The 25,901-nt window shown below is 40.4% G+C and overlaps 1 protein-coding gene across 1 annotated transcript in view; it reads right to left on the bottom strand.

Moving 5' to 3' along the window:
• Positions 1-1,134: 1,134 nt before the first annotated feature.
• The window catches only part of PALM2AKAP2 (PALM2 and AKAP2 fusion), a 121,597-nt gene continuing 96,830 nt past the window's right edge, over positions 1,135-25,901 (bottom strand). The window contains exons 4-7 of the mRNA XM_088531369.1: positions 14,693-14,807; positions 14,143-14,164; positions 7,217-7,318; positions 1,135-2,953 (exon numbers count right to left, since the gene is read on the bottom strand). Of these exons, the coding sequence (XP_088387495.1) occupies positions 2,199-2,953; positions 7,217-7,318; positions 14,143-14,164; positions 14,693-14,807 (994 nt within the window). The 3' untranslated portion in view covers positions 1,135-2,198. The remainder of the gene's footprint in view (positions 2,954-7,216; positions 7,319-14,142; positions 14,165-14,692; positions 14,808-25,901) is intronic.

The following is a 25,901-nucleotide window of genomic DNA, read 5'->3' as shown; positions in this document are numbered from 1 at the left end:
AGCCACCAGACATACTATTAAAATACAAGATTGCTGCAGCCACCCTCCTTTCCTTGATAAAACTGTTAACCACAGAAGCCTGAGTGAAGTGATGATTTGCAGAGTTTCTGTTGGCAAGTTTGGTCCTTCTCTTATCCAAAACTCCCCAGGGAGGCTGAGGGAGCATATGGAAATCTATTATGAGTTAAATCAGGCCACTGTAGTGGGTATGGAGGCCAGTGTAATTTTTGAAGTTGTCATATTGATGTAACCTTCTTTTCCTAATCTACTGGCCTTTTTTTTTTTCCCCTCACAATCACCTGGATAGTTGTGAAATGTTATGATAACCAGCTCCATAATGATAGATAAGTGACCTAACACAGGATATAGCTTTTGCATTTTGTGTGTGTTTTTAGAGTGCCATATATCAACCACTGTCATGAACAAGTGTCTTTCCTACTGGCACAGAAAGAAAAGAGTACAGAGCAAGACCTCTGTTTAATCAGATGCTCTGGACTAACAATTAATGCAGTAAAAGCACCATCCAAGAAAGAACAGAAATATTATAGGAACCACCTCAGGCTGGAAAGAGGCTTTCTGTCGTTTTCCTTCTTTCTTTCTTTTTTTTTTTTAGTGTTTTTTTTTTCAGTTGCAGTTATTCTTTTTCTGAAGTCTCATAGTTTCAAAGTCACTTCAAAGTAATCTCCAGTATTTGTTAACAATACCAGAAAATATAAATCCTGATATTTAATCTCACTTCTACAGGTGTAATCCTAGATGAAGACTACTGAAGTAAGTGAAATTACACTTACATAAAGCCAATATGAGACAAAAATTAGGCTCATAATATCTTGCAATGAAAAAAGTTGGTTGCTTTTCCATTGTAGTTAGAATAAAAGGACCAAAACCAAAGAAACATCTACTGATTTTGGATGCTTTCTCCTTTTCACATGTTCAGTTTGAGATCTTCCTAAAATGCCCAAATTTCAGAGTGCAGATAAAAAATGCTGATAATCAAGTCCTTTTAAAATGCATCCAAAATCACTAGCAAATTTTGCAAATGCTTATCTTGTGGTTTTAGGCTCTCCTCCTGAAACAGCAGCTCAAACAAAACTCTGGCAGGCCTTTGCAGGAGTTTTACCTGGATAAGCATCACAGGATCAGACCTATCGTCTCTGAATAGGTAGGTGCACCACAGGTACACTCAATAAATGATACTTTCCCAAGAGTTACAAAACAAAAATCTGCCCCTATTCCCATTGTCAGCAATAAGAATTTCACTACCAATTTCAATGGGAACAGGGTCAGACTGTGAAGGAAGTTCATTTTCTATTCTAAGGAAATAGAAAGCAATATCTCTCATCCACTGGAGTTTAGCAGGAAAACGTTATGTATAAACATTGGCAGAGTTACTGAAAGGCAAGTAATTAGATCAGTGACTCCATCTCAGTTGGAGTGACAGCTGCATCTCTTTCATGTCAAGTTAATTTCAACTATAATTTAGGGAGATGAAGTACACATACAATACTGTAATCTGGAAGATTTATATAAGGCAAAATCATCTTTCATACATTTTTCAGAAAGAAAATTAAAGTCCACTTTTGGGTTTACCAATAAGCAGAAATGGCTGATGGTATTTTTGACACCTCAAACTAAACTGAAAAATTACTATAAAACAAAAATTATGAAAAAAATGTGGAAGGACTTAGCTGAGTTTTAGCAATTTAAAAAAATAAAATCTCCTAAGCCTTCCAACGAAAAATAAAAAAATAGGATCTATAACATAATTTTAAAATATGATTAAAAAACCCAAAATTTTTAAGGCTGTCATATCCAGCTGCTATGAAATTCAGAGTCCCACACAATCTTAGGAATCTGATCAAGCCTGCCAGATATCCAAAGAAAAATGTAAAAAGTGATTTCATCGTATATATAATATATATATAAATCAAATAAATATGAATACATTTGTTTAGTTTCTCATTTACCTCTCACTCTCTAATAGTAAGAAAAAAAAATCTCCCTGAACCCCGCTAGTAGTATGCTTGATGGGAAAATAACCATGTGTTCATCTTCCTGGAGAACTAGAAATCAAAGCAACCCAACTGCAAGGCAATGGAGGCAACCACTTCCAGTTCACAGTATTGCAGTTAGAAGTACAGTGAGGTCTAGGTAGGTGATGGAGCAGGTGTTGCCTGGAACAGGGAAGGAGGAAGTGTTCACATGACAATACAGCATTGACAGCGCTTTTTCTTTTGTGTACCTGGGGCGGCTTCCAAGGGCAGGCTTTCTTCTTTCCCCTCTGGAGACGAGGGCTCTGTCGTGTCTGAAAGAGGCCTGCCAGAGACCAGCTCAGCAGCGTTTCCATCCATGGTGGAGATGTCTGTCACTGTCTTCTCCCGCAGCGACTTCTCGTCATCTTCATCGATCAGGACCAATTCTGCCTTGATCGTTTCGTCATAGCCCAGCACTTTCTTTGTCTCCTCTTCATCATCGATGTTCTGGTAGCCCATAAATATCATGGTCACTGGCTGATCTGTGCCGGCCTCTGGGGCTTCACCACCACCACCACAGGATTTATCTTGGGGCTGAGGGTTTGCAGGCTGCCCTTTGCTGGGTTTGCGTACCATTTCCAGCTTTGCCTCCTTGAAGAGCATTTGCTCCTTCATATGGCTAAAGTTTCCATCTGCTATCACATTTCTGTCTGACACAGTCACCGTTTCATACCCTCCTTTTACACTTGATTGTCCAGCTTTTTGCATAAGTTCATCTACGTCCTTTGAGCTTAATTTATGTACTCCATTTTCTACCACTGTGCCACCAGAGTGAACCTCATAGACTACCTTGGTACCATCATCATAGACTTTGAATCCTTTTTGATGGGCCCCATCTGGGCCAATAGGTGAAGCAGAGACAATCTTGGTCTCTCCTGTCTGTTTGTCTTTCTCCACATTAATTTCCATGGTGTACAAAGCTTGAATGAAAACAAGAGAGGAAGTGCATGTTACAACAGAAAAAGCCAGTGAATGGTTAATTGCCAAACAAACAAAGAAAACTATGGTGTCCTTTTCCCTATCTCCTGTCTCTAAAGGGCCAAGCATTCTACGTTAGAGGTGGGACGCACACTGTGAACAGAGATAGTTATTGCACCACAGATCTTTATGCAGCTGGAGGCTAGGCACACCTGCTGTACACTGGAGACAGTCTTCCAGCTCACTCTGCATGGAACCATCTCTGGTCAATTAGAAGCGTGAAGAGCATTTTGGGTTAGGTGTACTTTTGACAAAGGGAGGTGACAGCATGCATTTTTCCCTTTTTGAACTTGGCTTGAGTTCAAAGAAACACGTCCAGTATCTCCCTGCTCTCTTTTCCCTTCCTATCATCAAACAGCCCATTAGTTGGTAACAAGTTTTATTTGATGCTAGTAACACACAGGTTGTTTTATTATCAATACTTTGTGCTTGCTTAACTCTTCCATTGTTGCACTCATAAATCCTACAGAGGTAAAGAACTATTGTTTACCTCTGGTCTACAGATGGGACAACAAACTCAGACAGGAATGCAGCAATTGCTCCCAGCAGACTTGTGGAAGAGTAGGTTTCTTGGCTGTCATACCAAGGTATTTACACTGTGACCTCTGCTTGCAGATTAAGATTGTGTAAAAACGACACTGAAGTGCTCCCTCATATTTCTGAATGAAACCCATTTCCAAAGGGGTTCCATAATTTCCAAAACAGGAAGCTGAAGAAAAAAATAACAATGAACTGCCATCTTGAAAGAAAGGATAAATACATGGGTAATGGATGCTTTTCGGGAATAGCAATGAAACATTTCTAGCTATTAAGGAGTCAGTAACGAGAAGAAAACTGTAGAGACCGCACAGTAGGAACAGAGAGGCAGTCTGCACCACTCTAACCCACAGTGAGAATGCACTCTCATTAGACAGATTTCCGAGGAAAAACGTGCAAAAGTTTCACAGATTTTCCCTAAGTTGTCACCTATTTAAGAATTCCTCATATGCAGAAGAAAACAATTTCATTTTTGAGGACATCCACAGACACTTGATTACAATTTACTACAGGACTTATCATGCCCATTTCCATCAATGAAGCTCGTTGGTATAATCATGATTTACCTTACCTGGGAGTATTACAAAACGATGTGTTTGGCTTTGTGATCATCTTTCTTTTTTAATGGGTACAGAACATCCCTTTCTCCAAATCAATGTAGCATGCATGTTTGTATTTAAAACATCATTACTATAAAAAAAAAAACACTCTGGTTTTAGTATCTTCCTTCACTTTGACTATTCAAAGACTGCAGCATTCTTTTGTATACCTAAGTGAAGTCTGTCATCAGAACTAGGAACCTTATCATGTTGTGCATCATGAACACCTCTATAACTCTGTACAGAAAAGTAATCTATTGGTGTGAGAACCTAGTGTGCAATCTGATTGGCAGGCCACCCAAAATTGGGCCTTGCTGCCTTGCTGTGAGTGAAAGGGTGAGCGCTCAGATCTACCACCTGATAGGGCTGATTTGATCAAATGCACTATCACACAAGCATCTTTACTGAGTTGGAGGATAGAGAATCCAGCTAAGAGAGTGTCCCAAAGACCATCTTTTATTCATGAGATTCATGAGTCTTTAGCAATCATGTCCCTGAGAGCAGGAACATCCATTTTCTTAAGGAAGTATAGATATTAAGCTTATGAACTCTCTCCTCGTCTTTGAGGTATGACAGCTGAACTACCTAAAACAGTTCCCCAGTAATCACAAGGAAGCTGCTAAGAAGATGGAGCCAAACTCTTCTGTGAGGTGCACAGCAGGAGGGCACACCTTGAAACAGGGGAGATTCAGGCTGAACATAATGATACCATCAAGAGGAAAACAGTTAAGCCATGGGGCAGCTAACATTGAAGGGCTATGAGACCTCAGTCCTTGGAGGTAAAGGTAAGCTTGAAAGGTAGAAACATGAGTGAGTAACCTATAATGTAGATGTTAAAGCTGGCACGTGGGCAAGTTTCTGAGTGGCAGGCAGTTAAACTGCGTTGAAGTTGAGCTAGGAGAGAGAATGAACATCTCCAGAACATCAGGTGTGGCAGGTTCCTGATATGTGCTGAGCACCTGAGCTGTGCAGAACAAGGTTACCTCTAGCCAGCTGACTGGCAGCAGACCACCTTCTCACTGAAAAGCTGCATCCCCAGCTCTCACTGGGGTTCTGAGCTTTTCCTCTTGTTTGAAAAGCAAAAGTTATCTGAGGCACAATTTCAGAAGACTGCTGTTTTTCCTTTGAAATATTCTTTTCTGACATGTTATTGCACATATTTTCAGTGCAACTTGCCACGTCCTTTTTAGCCTTAAAAAAATTCATTCAGCAGTGATGAATACCTGGTGGGGCACACAACTGAGGAGCCCAAATTCTGAGGCAGACAGGGGAAATTCAATATTTAAGCCACGTGGACTCGGTCATATTTAAGAAGGGCTGGAGGCTACATCTGTCTGTCTACAACAACCAGTACTGGAAAGCAACAATATCCTAAAAATCTGGAGGGTTTTGGGTGACAGTAGGTTCCAATGCTGCTTAGAAGACTGTGACTACTTAATGATCTGATTTAGAAAATTAGCCAGTGTGGTGATATCCATGTGTATTTGAAGTTTGCCTGATTTGCTTACACATTTGCCACTATTACATTATGATTTCTTGTGAACATTCTTTTTATGATTTCCGAGGCAGCTTTAAGATAGTGACATATAAGAGCTTTGTGACTTACCCCAGGGATGACATTAAAACTACTGGGGAAAGTAAATGCATAAATCTAAGCAAATGTTTTAGAGAGCTGTTCACTATTGAAATATGATACCACGAGAAAAAGGAACAACAGAATCTCGCTAATCTGTTTGCAGGCATAATGTTTGGTTTCCACAGGAAAACCCAGCATCACAGCTTCTCAGAAAAGTTACTAATGCTGTTTTCTAAAACTTCCTTTATTTAAGGAGACCTTATTGACTTCAAAATATGCTCTGTTAATGCAATACAAAACTATCTGATAACAGAGTTGAAACTGAAAGCAGATTTGGAGATGATGGTGTGTGTGCGTGAGTACAGTTTTCTATACAAGCTTTAATTAGAGCGTGACATGATGCAGTGCTTCATGACAAGATCCCAATGTGCATATGAAAGGGTTCTGCCTCTACCTGTAAGTGGGAAAGACTGTTTCTTTAAAAAAGTAACGTAACAGACTTTGAGCTAGGTACTAAGATGGATGCTTAAGAGACCACCTTTGAGAGCACACTGGATGCCTTTTCTTTACGTGACTGCATTCACAGAGTGTGGTTAGCAAGAAATATATAAGCCCTCCAAGTATTGAAAGAAATGATTATTTTATTTGTGTTGGCTAAATGAGATGAAATATTTAGGGAAAATTATGGCTGACCTTGCTTTAGGGTCAGATCATGGAAAGCCCATGTTTAAGGGAAGTTTTTGCAACACGTTGCAACAAGACCTCTGGATAAATAACATATGCTGTAGAAATGTACTATGTTTTATCTCCAGGTGATGCTTTGCCTTGATTTTTAACCTGCATTTCAAGTAAACCACCCTTCACTCACACTCCTTGTGATACCTCTTACCTAGCCTCCAGCAATTTGGTATTGAGATAGGGAGTACATTATTTAGAATAGAAGGATCTTGAAATTAAGAAAATCATAGTTTAACAACAGTATTAAAACATTTAGGATACATACATAATCTGAAAAAGAAGAAGAATTAGGAAATTCTCTGTATGACTCTAACTACAAAACACACTGCAATTCTTCCTTATCCTCCCCGAGAAGGAAGAGCACAATATAAATTAGTGTAAAATGATGCAAAAGTCACATATGAGGTCATGCAAGTGCCTGTGTATCATCTCATTTATCTTAACGGGGCTGAATGGGTACAATGAAGGAAAAAAAATATGGCCCTGATATCACACATAGGTATCGGAAGAGATGGAAAGAACACCATGTTTCTCTTCAGTAAAAACTGGACACATTTCCTATACTAGTCGTGTGTAGTTCAAACCCATTGTTTTGAGACTACTTGTTGCTGCTCAGCTTATTCACAAAATACAAAGCAAGTGGAATTTCCTGGCATTTAAATGATATCTGGACACCAGTCCCATTAAGGCAATATAAGAGCACAGAGTTCATGGCTACTGCTTGGTATTACAACACTAAGCTCCTCAAGACTTACCAGCTACTCTGCTCGCTCCGTCCCGCCCAGGAACTGGCTCTGCTGTTCGTGAATAGAGGGTTGGGAGTTCAGGGATCTGGGAGTAAATGTAATTTACTGCATCTGGTGTCAGAGAACAGGAAACAGTTAGGTTCGTGCTACGAGCACCAGTGGCTTCATTGCTTAGACAGCAGAGTGTTAAGTTATCAGCCCACACAATAGACATTGGAGCTTTGTACTATATAATTGGATCAAAGTAAACAAAGTGCAAAGTCACTGTCATGTGATTGGTGTTCAATAGACTAGCTGAGGTAGGAGGGAATGGGTGCAGATGACTCAAACTTTATGTCAGTTGAACACATCGAATTAATTGTCAGGAGGTTCTGGATTTATCAAGTCAGTGACCTTTAAAACAGCGTGTGTGTGCGTGGGGGGAAGGAGCAAGTTTAATGTGATACACACAAAAAACAGTATTTCAAATAGAAACATAAAAATCTAAATATGATAGTGTCAACTGAAAAGAAGGAAAAAGCATGTCTTTTGCACTGGGTGTTCTGACATTATTGCATTTGGTATTTTGTTCCTAAAGCTAAAGTTTAGGTTATAAGGAAATCCTCTCTAGGTACTGTCTGATATGGTGCCTGCTGTGATAATCAGTATGTGCAAACTCTTAGCAAACCCCCAATTAGTAGAAACACAGCTTAAAGAACTGATTTGCTTTACCTTTCAGCTTATGCTTGTGTAGCGTAAGCTGCGGACGTTCTTTAGAAGTGAGACTTTAAGGGAGATTTACAAATATTAGCTAAGCTTCCCATCTTAGGGAAGCTTAGCTAGGAGAGGTTTTATGGCAGAGTTAATGTAGCTAGTCCATGTGGTTCTGCTAAGGACTCAGAGTTAAGAGCAGAGCTCAGAGGAGAGATGTGCAAAAAGCTGGTTTTCAGTCTGTGTTTCGAATAAATGAACAGCAATAATAAAAAGATAAGAGTATGTTGCTTCCCTCCAAAGCCCCTTCAGCAGGAAAACTGGGCCTGTTAACTGTGATATGGTTCTCCAGCCTAACAGCCCGCAGTGTCCAGCATTGCTGCGTGGCATGGCCAGATGACAGCCACAGGCTTCAAGAGGACACTTCACCTCTGGAACAACGTATGTGACTTCAGTAAGGAACCTCTCACTCTTTACTCTGTTTTCTGTGCAAGCGGAGCATGGCACAGAGGCACAGCGCAAATTCATTCGGGAGAGCAAGAAAGTTACATAAAAGTTCAGTTTTTAGCAGACGAGTTTGAAAGTACTCAGCCAGGGAAATACTGTTTTAATTCATGCTTCAATGGACAAATAGGAGTCTTGGCAAATGGGCTTTTGTATATTGAATGCGTAGTATCTCCTGAAAGTTTTTATGTTCTATTTTTAGCAATACACCCTAAGAGAAATAATTATTTAGGACATGACTGACTGAGCAATGACCAGTAACATCTGCTTTCTTTCACAACTTGTCTGCTTTCTTGTCTTGATGAAAAATTGGTACAATGCTTTGCACTGTTATTTTAGGAAACACCATTAGCCAGTGACCAGGCCATTACTGAAGACACAAATCATTTTTTTTAGAAGAGTTTTTTTCAGACTAAAGTAATTTTTTTCAGGAGGACTGCTTTGAGGCACTGGAATAAGAAGGCAGTTTGTATTCCAGAACAGGAAGAAATCTGGAAAGGAATTACTCATCCCACAGAGTTTGTACAGCTGCAACACGAATTTCAGTACATGGTCACTCAGTGAATTAAGTGGCAGACTTATCTGTCCACCTGTGGGAATAATTAATAAATATCTGCGCTTCTTAACGAATCATTCAGACTTCACACCATGGGCAACAAGAAATGCAAGGGTGCAATTTTCCTCCCAGGGTCCAGCTTCATTTGGAAAAATCCTCTGAAAATGTTTTTCCAGTAATGGTACTTGGAACTGAGCTGACCATGTTGGCAGTGTGAGATTAATTCTACAGCTTGATAGTGTAATTCTTACTTTGACACTGATCAGATTAATTGATTATAACAAGTGTTTCCCATCTTGCCTTAAGACACAATATTGCTGATATTGATTTAGTTTAGAAACGTCTTTGGATATTACTTAGAATAAATACTAAAAATGTTGCTTCCTGTTTCCTAACTATCTCTAAGTACTGGACTGGAAAGGGAACAGTGTAGGAATGGGCTTTCTTTTGAAGTAACTTTCTTTTTCTTTTGAAGTAACTAGTGGTGCCACTTGTCAGAAATGGGACATTTGATTGGGTCTTTCTTACTCTATCAGCTCCTGCATTTCCAAAACAGAATGAAGAGGCAGGAACATGGTCATTTCCTGCTACCTTACTTTCAGCAAGGTAAGAGAGCTTTTTTAGAAAGATAAGACATAATTAGGATTGTTCACATGAGAAGTAGCATGGAACATAAAGATATTTGAACTCACTCTATTCAGATTTTTTTTTTCCAAAATTTGGTGAGTTACTAATATCTAAGAATGCCATAAAATAAGTTATGTGGCATTTTGTACTGATTAAAGCAAACTGCATTTCAGAATTATTGCATTGCATCATGTGCATTTTCCATATTATTAGACTGATAGGTCCTTTGCAAAGCATATAGGGCCAGAGAGTTCTTCAAGGTTGTGTACGCAAAACTGAATCTTCAAAACTTCTCAAAGTAGTTGCCACACAGACTTGTGGCCAGATATTAGATGAGCTCATTATTCGATGAGTTGGTTAACTTGAAAAAAACCCAACTACCACTAAAATCAGTGTCTAAAACCTGCAAATTCAACCTTCATGGGCAGGGCCTGTTCAACCAGCAAGGTCCTCTGGGGCTCTGCAGAGCCACACCACAGGGAATACAGGTTGCAGCCTGCGCACCGAGGCTACAGGGCTATGAAAACAGGGCTTGAGCAGGAAGCTTTTCTAACAGCTGAATAGCCTGGATCTGACTTCAGCTGAGCAACTGTACTGTAATTGTGGCAGTCACACACTTCAATAGATACAGAGCCAATAAAAGGGCTATTTAAAAATTTACAAGTGAAAACCAGTCACTGCTGAGTTTTTACAAGACATGAGGAAAGAAGGCAACAAAGATGTGCATTCAGCTGCTTTGAGGATGCGTTCATCTGCCTTGCTGTTTGGCTGGACTGCTGATGAAGAATGGAGCAGAGGAAACTGTAATGGTCTCTAAGCAATGCTTTGTGAGCTAAACAGTCCTGGCCAGTTTTCCAGACCCTTATCTTTGCCAAATATATGCTAATTCATGTCAACTTCAGGCAGAGGTTTCTACTTAAATCTTGGTTGAGGATTTGTGTAACACAGATTCCTAATGAAACTCTGCTGAAGCCAATTAAATTATACCATGAATTACTTTGCTGCATTGCGATTACTTTTCCCTTCACACTTCATGGCAAGGATAATTTCCTTTCGGACATGTCCTTTTTAATAACAACTTGTAAACTGTAGAGTTACTGTGATTGTGGCTTCTCCATGTTGGCTGAAGTAGCAATGTGCAGTTTGCATGTAAGTGGCCAAAGGCAGCAGGGGACAATGTCCCTTGAGGAAAACTCAGCAATCAAGGGCATCACACCAGATATTAATGTGGCTTTTATTTTATGCATACATAGAGCCACAGATACACAGGCACACAAAACAGATGTTTGCATTGCATTTGTTAGAGAGAGAAGAGTTCACAGGGCTTTGTCAGTGACCCAAGCTCACCAAGCTGCTGGGGCACCACAGGTTGGCAGAAACACAGCTGTGGGCGAGAAGCCCATATACTCCAACTTTGGCTTTTCCATTCTGCCTTCTGTTGTGTGGTGACCTGTTGGAGGCGGAGCGTGCTCATACCCGTGAAAATGTAGGGTTTGTGCTGTTTGTGCCTAAATGAGCTCGGAAATGCTCATTTCCAAATACAGCCAGCTTCTGGGAAGGTTCATGCGACTCGGTGGGAAGGTCAAGAATGCCCACCTATTTGGCCAGCACTGCTCACTGTTGCTTCTTCCCCTTTCCTCTGAACGCCTGCAGCTTTGCTTTGCTTTGTGCACACTCAGAAGCTGTGCCATTGTTATATATGACACTAAAACATGCACAGGAATATGACTGTGAAGCAAGCCACAGCGTCACCACATTTAGAATAAATGCAGGAATGGATACAGAGGAAATTAATGTGAGATTTATGTATATGACAGCAATTGATGAAGCTGTCGCAAACCGATGGCTTCGTTTGTTGGTTTGGGTTTCTGTTTTGTTTTCCTCTAGTACCCATTTAATGGCTGCTGCTGTTTTCCCCTAGAGGGAGTAATGAATGGATGCCAGGCTGATTGCTGATCTCTACAAACACTGAGACTGCTACAAGACAAGTCCTACACGTTTTTTAAAGGAGGAAAAGTCTATTATCAACTCTTTCTCAGTTAGTTATATACTTTTCTATGCCTGATGTGATCAGCTGCACTCACAGGCTGTTGTCAGCAGAAAATAAAAGACTTGCTCACTTTTTTACTATATGGAGATGCATAGTCACATCTTGCCCTCTTTCGTGCATAGGCCTGTGTGAGGATGATGGCTTGCACCTAGATCTTCTCTAGAGCAGCAGAACACAGTTAGCTCCATAGAACTGCTTAGAGGATGGCCTAGGCCCATCCTTGAGCATCTCATAGTCTCAGCTATGAAGGACCAGTTGCTGAGAAGAGATATAACGAGTAGAGAATAGTGCTAGTTACTTTAGCTATATTCCATGCTCCCTTTGTAGGGATAATACACTTGTTCTGCATGTACAACTTTTTCTCTTGTATTATTTTTCAGCTTTCTGTCAGTTCTTCAGAAATCCAAGGTTATCCTTGTTTCTGCCTCAATTTGTAAGAGAATGGTCTGCTGAAAGCATGTAAAATCTGAAGAGCAGATTTGATTCTTTCTGAACCCAATGGGGTATGGAGGGAAAAAAACGTGGGAAAACTACGGTTTCATATTTCTAACTAACATTTTTATCACTATGCATCTAAAGAGATGTGTCTTGCAGGAGTCACAAAGGCTCCTGAACACTTGGGAGGGACCCCAAGGCTTGTCCAGGAGGGACCCTGTCCTCCTCTCTTGAGCTGTTCATGAACTGCAGCAAAACTCACCAGAGGCACATCTGAAGGTAATTAAAATTCTGAAAAGAAATGGAGACTTCTGAACTGGATCTTTAACTTAAAAGGGAAGACCTTTTTACTAGTTAATATTAGCTCCTGAAAAATGAATCTTCCCAAAACAAAATGTGTTTTTTACTACATTTGATTTACTTCTTTTGGAATCTTCTTTCTGAAACACCATTAATTAATTTTACAATAAATTAGCAGTACTGTAGCAAAAAGGTAGCAGTAGCTGAGTTGATCAACATTTTTCATAGGAACAGTCATTGCTCTTCTCTAGTCAAAATTCTGAAGATCACTTTGCATATCTGCTTCAATCAATCAACCACAAGAAAAAAAGGCCTTGAGATCTCTGCTATCTCCAGACTCACTCCTGAATTTTAGGTTTCATAACTTTGCAACCCCAAGATATGTCTAAAGGTTGCTTCTGTGTTCCCCATGGTAAGTACTTTCAAGATGTAGATAGATGCTCTTGCCTGAAAATTGCTGCCTGCAGCTACAATATGTGCAAAATTACTTGAGAAACTGCTCCCTCAAGTAGCTTGAATAGTACTCTGTCTCTCTTCCATACATCTATTATAGACTTGGGAGATGGGATTTGCTCTCATGCATGTAAAATTTGCTAATGGCATCACACTCTGAGAGGCTGCAAGTATGGAATGAGAAGTCAAATGATCTTGACATTTTAGGGCAATTGTTGTAACGGACTGTTGTTAAGGAGCATTTAGGAGTCACGTGCATTAATATAATATGGAGAATGATTGAGGAGACAGGAAATGTATTTGTAGTAAATTGTGAATTTAATCTTGAGATCCGTAATAAAATGTTGTTACAAAAACATACTTTAGCTTGGTTTCATGGAACACTATATTTGAGACCAAGAGATACTTTTTCTAATCTAATCTAATCTTTCAAAGAATTCAGTGATTTTTGAGTCAGCTCATATACTACACTGTGATTTGTTTTGTGCAAATGTGCAGTGTATTTATCAGGATGCTCCTACATATTTCTCATGTTTGCTCTAAGAATGGGCACCTGGTTGACTTGCTCAGCAGCCAGAGGTCATAGTTCTGACCTCAATATTTTGCATATGGCCTGTTCAAAGGTGTATACTAAAAATGAGTCTCTGGTACACAGATTTGTCTGCAGATGGATCCACTGAGTGGCATTAAAAGGGTTCAGCTACTTGAGAACAATCCAGATTTTTTGCTCACTCATTCACGTAGACTTACAAATCAAGACTTAGTGTCATCAAACATATTCAGGACACTGAACTCATAAACCGGGAATTACTACATCCTCATCCATCTATGCAAGTTTTTCTTCTTGTCAGAATCATCGCACAGAGAATATACCAGTGAAGCAATCTAGTATTAATCAAAAACAGGTTGATCTTGTAAATTAAGAAGAGTCCTCTTCTTTGCATTTAGCTTTGCATTTATGATTACAGTATGTGCACACGAGAAAACTGATTGTTTATCAGGTGAAAAAGAGGTCTGTAGTGTGGATGTCATGTGGTGAAAGAAGTCAATAACATGGAATTTATATGATGATGGTTTTAAATCATCCATGCTTTTCTTTTCCCTTAGATGCATATAAAAATAGCTGGAACTTTGCCAAGGAATACTGTGTCACGATAATAGTGTCATTCGTGTTTGCACCAAGTAATACCAAATAAATGGTTCTAGCAAGAAATATGAATGGCATAAATAGACTAATCCTCATATTTTAAAACTCTGCAACAAAGTCTATTAACAACTCTTTTAAAACCCAAAGCTATACAGTAACATAAAGTCACTTACCACCATCCTGGTGCGAGAAACTCTGCAAGAAGAAAGAAAGGAAAAAAAAATTAGTTAAACCTTCCATGTTTTGGATGAAATTTGCTTGGACTTTATATTTTTATACTAAGTCTGTTTTTATGGTTCTTTGTCACTTCTTTAAAATGGGGTAACTAACTGGTGATGTAGCTAGTGAGGTTTAAGCGACTAGATCAAGGGTTAAGTGATTACAGATCAAGTGAGAGGAACCTGGTGTTACTGAAAAGAGAATATTTGCTTCATTGTAGGCAGTAACATTCAGAAATGCTGTTTGTGGCAAATTACACTGTTGCTGCATGTGACTGAGGAAAGGAAAGTTTGTGATGCCTTTCCGGGTCCTGCTGACAACAGTATGGCCAAGTCTCACATGGTTTCACTGAAAGTAAACTAGGAAAATAAATATGAAATCTTGTTTCAAAAAGCTGAAGTGGGAAGGGAAAATCCAAATAACCTAACTAAAATAGATCTGGCAGCTTTATATCTTTTCTGGTCTTCTTCATGCTGCTTTGAGTTTTTTTTTTTTTTTAAATACCTTTTGCAAGTCGTCAAAGGATTGCTCAGTCTCCTTTAGCTTCTCCAAAATGATTCGTTCTTTGGCAGATATTTGGGATTCCTCACTTTCTAATTTCTCTATTTCTTGTTCCAACCTAGGGAAAACATACAGACATACATATACACACAAAAATAGAACATGAAAATATTATTTTAGTAAGTCCTAGTTGCCTAGATATTAATTAGCATTTCAAATGTCATTAGGAACACTTTTCATAGTCACTGTTCATAGCTCTTTCCTAGCACATGAAGCACATGAATTATTTGTAAGTTAGAAGGATCTACTTCAGAATGACAATAATTATTATCCTGTTCTGCAACACACATTAAGTTTATTTGAAAATACTTCAGTGTTCCTTCACTTCGGTTTATGTACCATCTTTCATGCATGCACTTTCATTTTAAAAAACACAGTGCTGGAAATGACTGAAAATATGCAGTAATAATCAGAGGAATAGGTGTCTTCTAACACTTCCTTACTACAGACAGTGAAACTTGAAACAGCTGCTGGAAGCTGGCAGTCACCCACTTGAATGAGCAGTATTTCTTGAACCGCTTTGCTCACTCCCCACAGTAATATTCTAGGATAGCCCAAAGCAGTGGATATAGTCAAGATTTGCACAGTTACTTGGTGATGGTAGGGGCCTCAGAGCCATCAAATAATAGAAAACACAGGCTGTGTGGAAAAGAATTTTGTTCTTTTTTAGGCAACAGAAATTCGGCACTCTTACGGATCTTGTTGAGAGCTAATGGCACTCACTCATTTCTTAAGAAGTGATTTATTCTAATTTTACATACACTTAACCAAAAATGTACAGCATTAGATTCTCCATTACTTTAACTCAAGTGTTCTTTTATTTCCATGACTTACGTCAGTACAGGAACTCCTTCTCTCTTTCTCTCTCTCTGTTTTTATGTATACCACTATATATCGCTTTGTTAAAAATGATATGTAATAGGAGCTGAGGTGAATATCTGTAGTCAGAGTTGGTTAATTAAGAGCTTTCTTTGCCTTGAAGTGAGCTGGAGCTGTCCAGACCTTGCCACACCATAGCTCTGTCAATATGATGTATCACTGCAACCTGGGACTTTCATTAAAACAGGCGGTCCCACATTCATGACCATTTGCTCCTGCCTTTCTGAGGTGAAAGACCACAGCACTGATCCAGTTAAAGCGACATTATTCTTGCTTTTCTTCAACCCTACTCAACATACGACTTCGTAAATGCTTGTGCACAGGGCAGAGGGCAAGGAGAAGGTGACCATGGGCAGCCACGGAGGAGACAGGGAGGTGGCTGCGCCCCTCGGGGACTTGCTAGCTTGAAGAGTTGGTGAAATGAAGGCCTTGTTCAAATACCGAAATGTGGGTGTTGGGGTCTAACCTTCAGCAGCCACGTGGGAAAGTTTTGGATCCTTTCTGGTCACACAGAGAGGAAAGGTACGTGGCATTTGCTGAGAGCACTTGGCAGCAGAGAGAGGCAAAAGCATTGCAGCTACAAACTCTGTGTGAAAAAGGCAGATTTTGCTCTCCTGAAATACGTAAATGCTTAATAGTCTCAGAACCATAATGGGCTGTAAAAGTGTAATTTTTCCTTCCTAAAAGAGAACTCCCTCTCCAGTGTAGAAATGGCTTAATTTCGGTATTTTTAAATGAACTGTTGGAAAACCATTGTTCCAATGCAAAAAATGTTTTCTTCAAATGAATACTGAAAATGTAAAAATATAGTATTGAAACAAAATTTCAAAAAAAAAAAATTCATCTGTTTTTCTCCACAGAATCTTTCTTTGAACAGCTACTGATGTGAAAAATTCACTTGTCCCTGAGGTCTGTTACTGCCATGTTCCTGCTTAATGAATTTAGAAGTCAACAAAAAGGTGATATTTTTTTCCCTGTCACTGGAAATGGTCAGTAAATCCATGCGCATTTATACTTTACTACTAAAGATGTTTGAATTATACTACTAAATGGTCTATTGAAATTACACTGTGGAGTTGGATGAGTAGGGGTTTATTGCTACTCTTCCCTTCTTGCTAAGTGGATTCAGCAGCATTTGGAATACATATTCTGTGGCCTGCTACATTTTACTAGCCACATGACCTAGGAAGAGACTGGAAAACAGGAGTGCATAAAATTCAGCACAACAAAAGAAGTCCTTTGTCTTTCAAAAGGGCTGGACATTAGTTAATTGTTTATGACGATGAATCCAATGTGAACGTGTACAGTGTAAGGCAGCTCACTCAATGCAAGGTTATCAGCATCCAGACTTCTTATAATTTGGGGTGATCCTAAATGCATCTTTTTGTGCGCAGTTCAGAACTATAAGAGGTTCTTTATGATTTATTTACTGTCTCTAAAAATATTGTTTCAAAACCACACAGAAGAATTGCTTGGATTTATACTTTTTTATTGTTTGGCTGCTTGCACTTTTGTTTTTACTTCATTATCGCTTAGCCTCCTTTCTGGTTCACTTCCTATGTCTCTGCAGCATTCATGTCAGACTACCTTTACCTTTACAACGGGTCAGGCAGACACAGCACTAGAACACCCTCTTTTTTGACAATGCATCTTGTTCACTATTTTTTGATCCCTTTTTCATTTCCTTTTAGAAGCAGGAATAATAAATTACTAAAGAGGAAATGAATGGAAGTAAAGCTGCCATGATTCAGAGAAATGGGTAGAATTGGTATGATCACAAATTAAATAAGAAAATATGCGATGTGTACAAAGAGTACAAAGTACCAAAGAAATCAGCACAGACAAGCTACGAGTCTCCCAGTACCTGTGTAGAATGAGCCTAGTCCTGGAGAAATTGACATAACGTACTGAGCTCTTGCTTCTGCTCTTCCTAAATGTTTCAGGAAAAACACTACCAACTCAATAACGTTCAGCCAGAGCTGACCTGCTACACAGCAAAGGGATCATTTTCCAAGTAGCAAGGTCCAGAAGGGGTCATTTTATTTCTTTTCATTTAATGCCACACCACTTCAGTCTGGCAAATTTCTGTTCTTCAGCAGGGACTTACTGTTCTCACCCTCTCCTTTTGACCACATTCTTACATAGCGGACCAGCAATAAAAATGTTAATAATAACACAAACCAAATGTTGTTTTGCTGCCACTGTCTTTTTTTTTAGTGAATGTCGTATCACCAAAATTGCTGGGTGATAGGAATAACTGCCCACTTTTTTTTAGTAACAATATATGCAGCGCTCATGCAGATTGCGACTGAAAAACAAAATGCACTAGTATCTTTTTGGGGGAATATGCTCTATTCAAAATATAACCAGTAATAAATTTATCTAGAGTACACATATGCACATACAACTTACACTAAACACTTAACTTCTTCCTGTGTAAATCTGTAAAATATTCAATAATATCCTTTTTGTCTAGCCTGGTTTGAAAAGGATGTGCTTTAATTGTCATTCGACACCTGGTAAGGAAGTCTTACAATTCCCTTGCTCCTGGCTTCTTAATGGATTTCAGGCTGGAGTGTGAAAGATGGCAACAACAATAGTCAGCAAAAGAAAAAAAAAAACAGTATCTGGAGTGCTGCAGGGAATAAATAAAAAGGATAATAGATACCAAGATAGGATAGAAACAGTGTGAAAACAGACTGTTAATATATCTGCTTCTTGGCTGAAGTAGACATCTGATAACTGGAATTTATGAAGCTGTTTCTATAGGAAAAAAATGGTCACGGGCTAAGGAGCTGCTTTGGCACAGACACATTTTTATAATCAATGTACACAGAATCCTGTTTTCCTGAATATCACAGAAACAAACAAGGGAGATTTAATCATTTAGAAATCTGTTTTGCTGGTGGCTTGCCTGTCTCCTAGCTTCCTTTAATTGATGGCTGCCATAAAATGCCTAATGGTATAACAATATTTTTAAGTGGTGCGATTTCCTTGGCTGTAATGGGCCGAGTTCCTCTTGCCACAGCTAAAGTTCCACTTCCTTGTCATGAGGACCTTGAGACAGGAAAGAAGTAATCTTGACAGTACCTCTGGGTAGTGCCGGGCTATTCCCAATAGTGCGGTAAGCAGCGAATTCTTGGCTTCTGTCTTCTGGAAGCACCTGACCCTAACGCACCATGAGGAAATCCAACGCTCCTCCAAGATTCCTATATCCTGATGTGGCGTCTTGGAGGCTGGAGTGACTCCCCCCTCCCAGCTAGCAACTGTTAAACCACGTAGGGTCCTTTGTACTGCTCAGGTCTAGCACTGAGAAGAGCAGTCAAATAACACAGGTGGCATGCCTTGAGGGACATTAATGGTGCTGCCCCTCTATGAAGGAGAAGCCCGCCTGAATAACAGAAGAGAGGGTAATATTTAGGCATCTCGTCCTTTGGACATCATTTTGTTGTCAGTAGTTGTCTGAAGACACCTTGATGCCCTGGTGAATAAGATCCCGTAAAATATGGAAGGAACATCAAGGGGTCCAACCTCCAGCTCAAAGCAAGGTCAGCCACAGAATCAGATTAGGTTGCTCACGGCTTCATCCCTTTTGAAGGTCTTAAAAATTCCAAGGATGAAGGGAAAAAAATAAGGTTCTTTAAGACTACTCACAGACTTTTTATTCCGTGGGTGTAAGACACCAAAATTCACACCAGAATAGTTCAATGCTGCACTGGAAGAGGGTAAAGCAGACAGCTAAAGGAAGTCTGGCCCATATGTTTTTTCTGACTTTATCCCAATTAAAGATTGTCACACTAGTGAAGCAAGGCAGGCAGTGCGAACAGGAGAAGAAAGAAAATAGTGAATGAAAGAATTAAGTCAATGATTAAGGAATAAATGGTGAATGAACTGCCCTAGAGACATAAGGCGCATCAGCAAAAGAGGCATTGGGCAACAAAAAAAGATTGCTTAATTTTGGTGGTGAAGAGGAGAATTAAGCAGGAAGCCCTAAAAGCTGAGGATGGAGAAAGGCAAGGTTGGTCCTCTGGGGGATGAGCTTATGCATATGTGTCTGCGTGTTTATGTTTAGCATTCAGAATCTAGAAAACATCATGTTTGCATATATAGCTGATTTTTCTGCTTCAGGCTGAAGGTGAAGGATTCACTTTCTGTAAGTGAAAGATTTTTTTCTATTTCCCATTCTAATATATCAAAACCTACAAACTCAGACCATGGCTCAGACCAACCAACAAGAGGTTGAAACACAGTGGCTCTTCTGAATAAGAGGTCTCCTTGTGCCCTTACCTTGACCCTAGGGACTGTGAGCAGTGTCTTCCAATGGTCTCATGTGACCAGAGCAGAGTCAAACTGCTTTGCAATAAGGACACACAAATCCACAGTCAGCAAGACTATGCCTCAAGAAAACACAGCCTCCACTGTCCACCTAATTAACTCAGACGTGACTTGTGGAGATATCTACACTTGGGAGAAAGCTCAGCAGTGTTTTGTTTTCATTACGAGTAAGGAGAACAGCCACAGATTTATGGATCAATTTCTTTAGTTTGTATTAGATCTGGATGCAGGATTGCACCCAACAACATGAGAAATGCTCGTATCATTTCTGCAGCGAATATAGAAACAATAAAAAGTTTCTGCTGCACACACACTCATGTCGGTGCAAAAAGAAAAATTCATCAGCCCCAACAAGAAAAGCGTGTAAGAATTCAGAACTTAGGAGGAAAAGAAGAAAGACTTTATCAGAGTAAACCCTTGAAAGGAAAAGATGAGGGATTCATATGTAGGTTGGTGGATGGTTCTGCTGTAGGCTAATTGTTTTGCCATTGCTTTACAGACAGCCTAATTCCACCTGAGAAAGCCATAAAGAGGCCATGGGCCTGTGTATCAAAAACTAAGGTCTAGGAGAACTGACACTCCTGGGATATTAAAACTGGCATTAAAATGGCACATTCGCAAGGAGAGAAGTCCTGTCCTGACAATGAATTCAAACCCTGCATAACAAATTGAATGCCTTTCTTATAGCCCTGATGGGGCTTTTGAACAGAGGGCCACATCAGAGAACGTGGAAGGTTTTCCTCCGGATAACAGAGGCTCCATGGGCCAGACTCACCTGTGGCAGGCAGAGAGCCACACACTGTTTCCTCAGAAGAGCACGGATTTCAAAGCTCCCCCCATGGGCCTCTCATTCCCGCTTCCTTGTCACTGTAGCTGTTTTGGGGGCTGCAGAGTACACCGTACCCGTTACCTTACCTGGGCTCAGAATGATGTTGTATGTACCCAGGGCAAGTCATGTATTAATACTCGTTTTAGTTTCTGCATTGGCTCAGTTTTCTGAGCGTTCCCTGGCAGTTGTGCGAAAAGCAGCTGAATCATTTGTTGATGTCACTATCCCTCCACAAACACTCAGTCCTGACGGCAAAAACTGCTTGATTTCAGGTCTGTTTCAGGATTTGAAATGGGATTCCCAAGCTGGATAATTCAGTGACTCTTACTCTAGCCTTTCTGCAGAGCTCATCCTTCCTGAATAGCTCACCTTCAAAGAGGAAAGCTGGCAGTGCACATCTCATGATTTCCAGAAGGATGCTGTTTACAGAGTGCAGCTGCTAATCAAAAGCAGGAAGTTTATTTAGCATCTTTGAAAAAGGAAAAACTCCATGACTTCAAAGACTGAGAATGCATTATCACCAATCAATGCTTGTAAATGAGATTCAGCGAAGATGCTGAATTAGTTTCTCTGGTAATCTGCATGAATCTTCCTGAATACATATGAAGAAAAAACACTCCCTTCACAGGAAAAAGCTGAATCCTGGTAGCAGTGAAAGAACTTGGGGAAAGGAGAAACTCTGCTTAGTTCCAATTGCTGTTTAGAATAGATCTATAGATATTCACATGCAGTAAAATAGCTAATACTTTGCATCTGGCTGATTTAAGACAAGGTTAATCTGTGTTAGGTTAGCCAAATCCAGATGTACATGTCAAGCACTATCTACAGGATTTTTTAGCTAAACGTGAGAAGCAAAGCTGAACTATCTTTATCTTGAGTAAAATGTTGTCTGATCAATATGTAAAAGGTTTTGCAAGTTAATATAAATGCTTTAGCCTGGAATTTCAGAAGTTGCATGTGGAATAATGCAAAATAGAGCCATGCCACTTTCCTTGCCAAAGCAGCAAGGTGTTTGCTTCCTAATTTATGCCAGTTGTTTGTTCAGCGTAGCTTTGAATTTTAGCATTGCAGGGGTCCCATCATTCACTGGGGTCCCTCTTCCACTACCTGAAACTGCTTTTTCAGAGTCTCTATTTCAGAAGTGTATTATCTCATTCTAGCATTATCTCCTCATATCACCTGAAACACTCTTTCTCCCAGGGCATCTACAGCCTACATGTGTAAGCAAATTTTACAAGTCAGAATGTCCCATGAGCAAATTCTTCCAGCCTTGTTCAAATGTCACCACCTTGGGAGAGATTATACCCTTCCTGGAGCTACGTTGCACTGCTTCAGGAAAGGGCAAACCACTAAGTGGAAATTAGAGAATTATTATGCCTCCTATGTTTGCTCTTGCTCTGAGGAGGTGCACATTTGCTTAACGCTCCTTTGGAAATGACCTCACACTCTGCCTGAACTGGGTTTCCTGGTCAGTGACCATCATGTTGAAACAGCCCACAGTACACTTACCTTCTACCAATCTCCTTGTACTTGAGCAATTTGGTTGGTTAGAAAAATCCTGTCCAGACTCTGTAGGGCTTGGCAGACCTTAACCTCTTTATTTCTCTGACCAGTGGAGTAAAGGCCCTGATAGTTTAACCTGGTCTGGTAGACTATGGCTTTTGATTTATCCACCTCTTGGAGCATCTCTTTTTCAAAAAAACAATAGTAAAAATTGTCCTGTTTTCTTGTCCTTGCGCTGTGAACTGCAAATGGGTATTTAGACTGGAAAGAACATAGCTTTTCTTCATGAATCTGGGTTTTGTCTCTTCACCATTGTTTCTGTTTTCTTCTTTTTCCCAACCCAGAAACACGACAAGCCTTTTTCCTTTCAAGCTTCTTGAATCAGTGTCCAAAACATTGCAATAATGTAAATGAAGTGAGAGCCATGATACAAAACATTTTGCACTGCACAAAGCCAAAGAGTTTGTTGCATCCGGATAGGCAGGGAGTTTGTTTGTTGTGAGAGTGTTATGTTATTAGTACTGGAATGCTTAATTTGCTGTTTTGTTGGCTTGTACCAGCTGGGATAGTAGGAAAAGGGCAGGAAAAATAACTCAGTAATTTGAAAATTTAGAAAAAAAAGAAGATCCCTGTGCTATTTGGGGAACTGTAATTGGAAATTATGCTGAAGCCTTAGAAAAGACAATAAATACCAAAGACGCTTGTGTGCTCTCTCACAGCTTCAAATGAACTTGTTTGGACAAGCAGGACTACACTTTGTGGACTGAGAGGGAAAAGTAGTCTGTGTGAGTGGCGGAATTTTCCTGGGGCTCTGAATGCAGGGAAAGCTGACAGAGAGAGAAATGCTTTGGAAAGAGAAGCTGGCATGGAGAGGAGTTCCTGGGATGCCTGAGGACACCAGGTCTTGCTGTCAAGAGAAGGACAAACATGCCTGGGTGGCTCATGTTCTAAAAGCCCCTTTCCCCTGTGCTGTGCTCTGCTCCTCTCGGTGAGAGGCATTTCAGCCTCCTTCCTGTGAACACCAGGAACAGGCTCCAGAAAGGGAACAGCTATTGCTGCAAAGCCCAGCACAAAGCCCAGGTAGGCTGAACCCAGCGAGGCCAGGAGAGGAGCAGGGGTGCAGCCAGTCCCACAGGAAACAGCTTGCTCACACAGGGTAGCTACGCACGTGAACATTCATTTAGGTTTAGCAGCAGACACTGGCCGCTCAGCCATACAGTGGGCTGTGTTACTTATAGCTTGGGAGAAGCCCAAAAGAAAGGGAGTGCTATACAGGGATGCTCATTCTTCCATAGTGTAGCAGTACTAGCTACTACAGTGCTATCCAATGTCGGTATGCAGTCAAAAAGTATTTGAGACTTTTATGCAACATCCATCTCATAAGCTGCCACAAAATGAGAACGGCTATATGCAATCCAGTGCACAAAAGACCACATCCAGTTATCCAGCAGCATTACAAGAAAGGCAGGAAACTCAGAAAAACAGTGCAGATTTTTGCTCCACTTAAGAAACAAAACAAAACACCCCCCCAAAAAACAACAAAAAGAACAAAAAAGACTGCTAAAAGTTTTTGCCTTGAAGAGTTTGCAGCCTCCAATGCACCGATGAGGGAAGCTCTTTTCCTTGCTCTGTCACAGGGCCAGCTGATGCCTGCAGCGAGGAGCTGTAAGGGTCATGTGGAGTGTGGTACGGAGCCCACACCCCAGCTTGCTTTTCTCAGGTTATACCAGAATGACCACAAAGGCAGGATGTCTAATAGCCTGTTGCTGCAAGGTGGGCCTAGCACCAGGAAATGGTTGTCCTCTATAGAGGCCTAAGATAGACACTGGCCATTTATTTTCTGTCCTTGTTTGAAAATTGCAGCTGTCTCTGGATGGACTGAAACAGAAATGCAACAAACCCCTGGAAGCTTACAGTCCAAATCACAAGGGAGGCAGCAGGAAGTCTGCTGAGGGAACGACCTTCTTCTCTTCCTATTCAGTGTTACCAAATCCCACCTACCCTCTGGGGGGAATCAGGTACCTGCTGCAATTGAGGCTTTTCCTCACTTTGTCCTGGGAATCACTCTTTTCTTGAAGACGATTGTTATTTTTTTCTTGGGAATGGCCAGAGCTCTGAGGGACAACCACCCAGGCTTAGGTGATACTTCCTCCCGCACTTTCCTGAACTGCAAGTCCAAGGAAGGTGGTCCCTGCCTGCTTTTCCAACGGGAGCTGGGTACCGCTGTGACTGCTTGCAGAGCCTTGCAGAGAGCCACAGTCTTTCCACTTTCTGTCATCAAGAGGTCATAGCAAAGCAGCAGGCTGGTGGAGGGTGGGTACACAGGGGACAGTGAAGGATGAATGCCTGACAGAGTTGCATACGTCAGGATGCTGGCTTCCATGGTATGCCCATGGCTGGTCATCTGGGATCTGGGTAAAATCTTCAGTAGTGAAGCACATTTGGATCTGAGGAGCTTGCATGTACTTCAGGACACTTTCTGGTTGAAAACCAGGTCTTTTATTTCCATGCAACACAAGATTTAAGAGTAGACACCAAGCAGGGCCTTAGGAAACATGATATGTTTACCCAACTTGCCCTAAATCTAACTCTGATCTCTGGAGTTTCTTTGCCCTGGCAACTTTGCTCAATTTTAATGCTTCTTGCAAGCATATACCAGCCCCAGAGACTGCGCATACTGGACAGAAGCGTTAGAATGACTAGCTCTCTTTCAGCTTGCCAGAGCTGTACAGGTTTCCTGATTCAAGTTATCTCCTCAACCTGAACATGCAGACACTGATTTCTACTAACACACTACAGAAGAGCAGAAGTCAGGGAAACATACTTTAAGCCAGGCCTTGCACATATCCTTTTATCATTCCATTCTTTTCTTTCATTTGCTCTTTCTTCTTCTACCTCCTTTTCTGAGGATTTCTTATCTTCATCACCACTTCCTTTCCCCGTACTCCATACCTGCCTGTCCCTTCTCTCATAGTCAGTCTCTGTTCCTTTTATTTTTCCTCCAAATATGTCACCTTCTTTTTATTGAGCTAAGCCAAGTACGCTCATTTTTGACTGACTTGTTAACTAACATTAATATCTACTGCCTACCTCTCCTGTACCTGTAGTACCTCTCCATGTACTAAAAGTTATGCTTTTTAGTAAAGAGGCCTTCAGAGCACAGGGGATCATTTTTCACAGTGAACCAAGAACTCTTCCCAGCTTCTAGGATGAACCATGTGTACAATCTTAAAATTCTGTGCAAGGGAAAAAGTGTCATCTACAGCTGACAGGAACAGCTGTACTTGTACGTGCACTCTTGGCACAAAGTTTTAGGCATATACATATATAATTGCCTAAAAATTACCACTGACCTTTTGTTCCATTTCTGTTAGACATAACCTTGGGAAATGATCATATAGACTGCACCAGTGGGGCCACAGGTGCTGAGAGATGCTTAAACAGATGTTACTGGAAATGGACCATTTGCAGTCTCTGTATTAAATGAGTACTTTGATCTAAAAGGACCTGGAGAGCCTCTACCCTGGACTATGGAAATCAAAAGAGTTAATATGCTATGGAGACACTTTGCAATGCTTTTTCCTAAATATCCTTTCCTGAGCTGTT

The sequence above is a fragment of the Tinamus guttatus genome, unplaced genomic scaffold, assembly GCF_059628265.1.
Source record: "Tinamus guttatus ecotype Peru unplaced genomic scaffold, ASM5962826v1 Tinamus_guttatus_pri_ptg000410l, whole genome shotgun sequence".
Lineage (NCBI taxonomy): Eukaryota > Metazoa > Chordata > Aves > Tinamiformes > Tinamidae > Tinamus > Tinamus guttatus.
The sequence above is the reverse complement of the archived record's forward strand: the minus strand, read 5'-3'. Positions and strand labels throughout refer to the sequence as shown.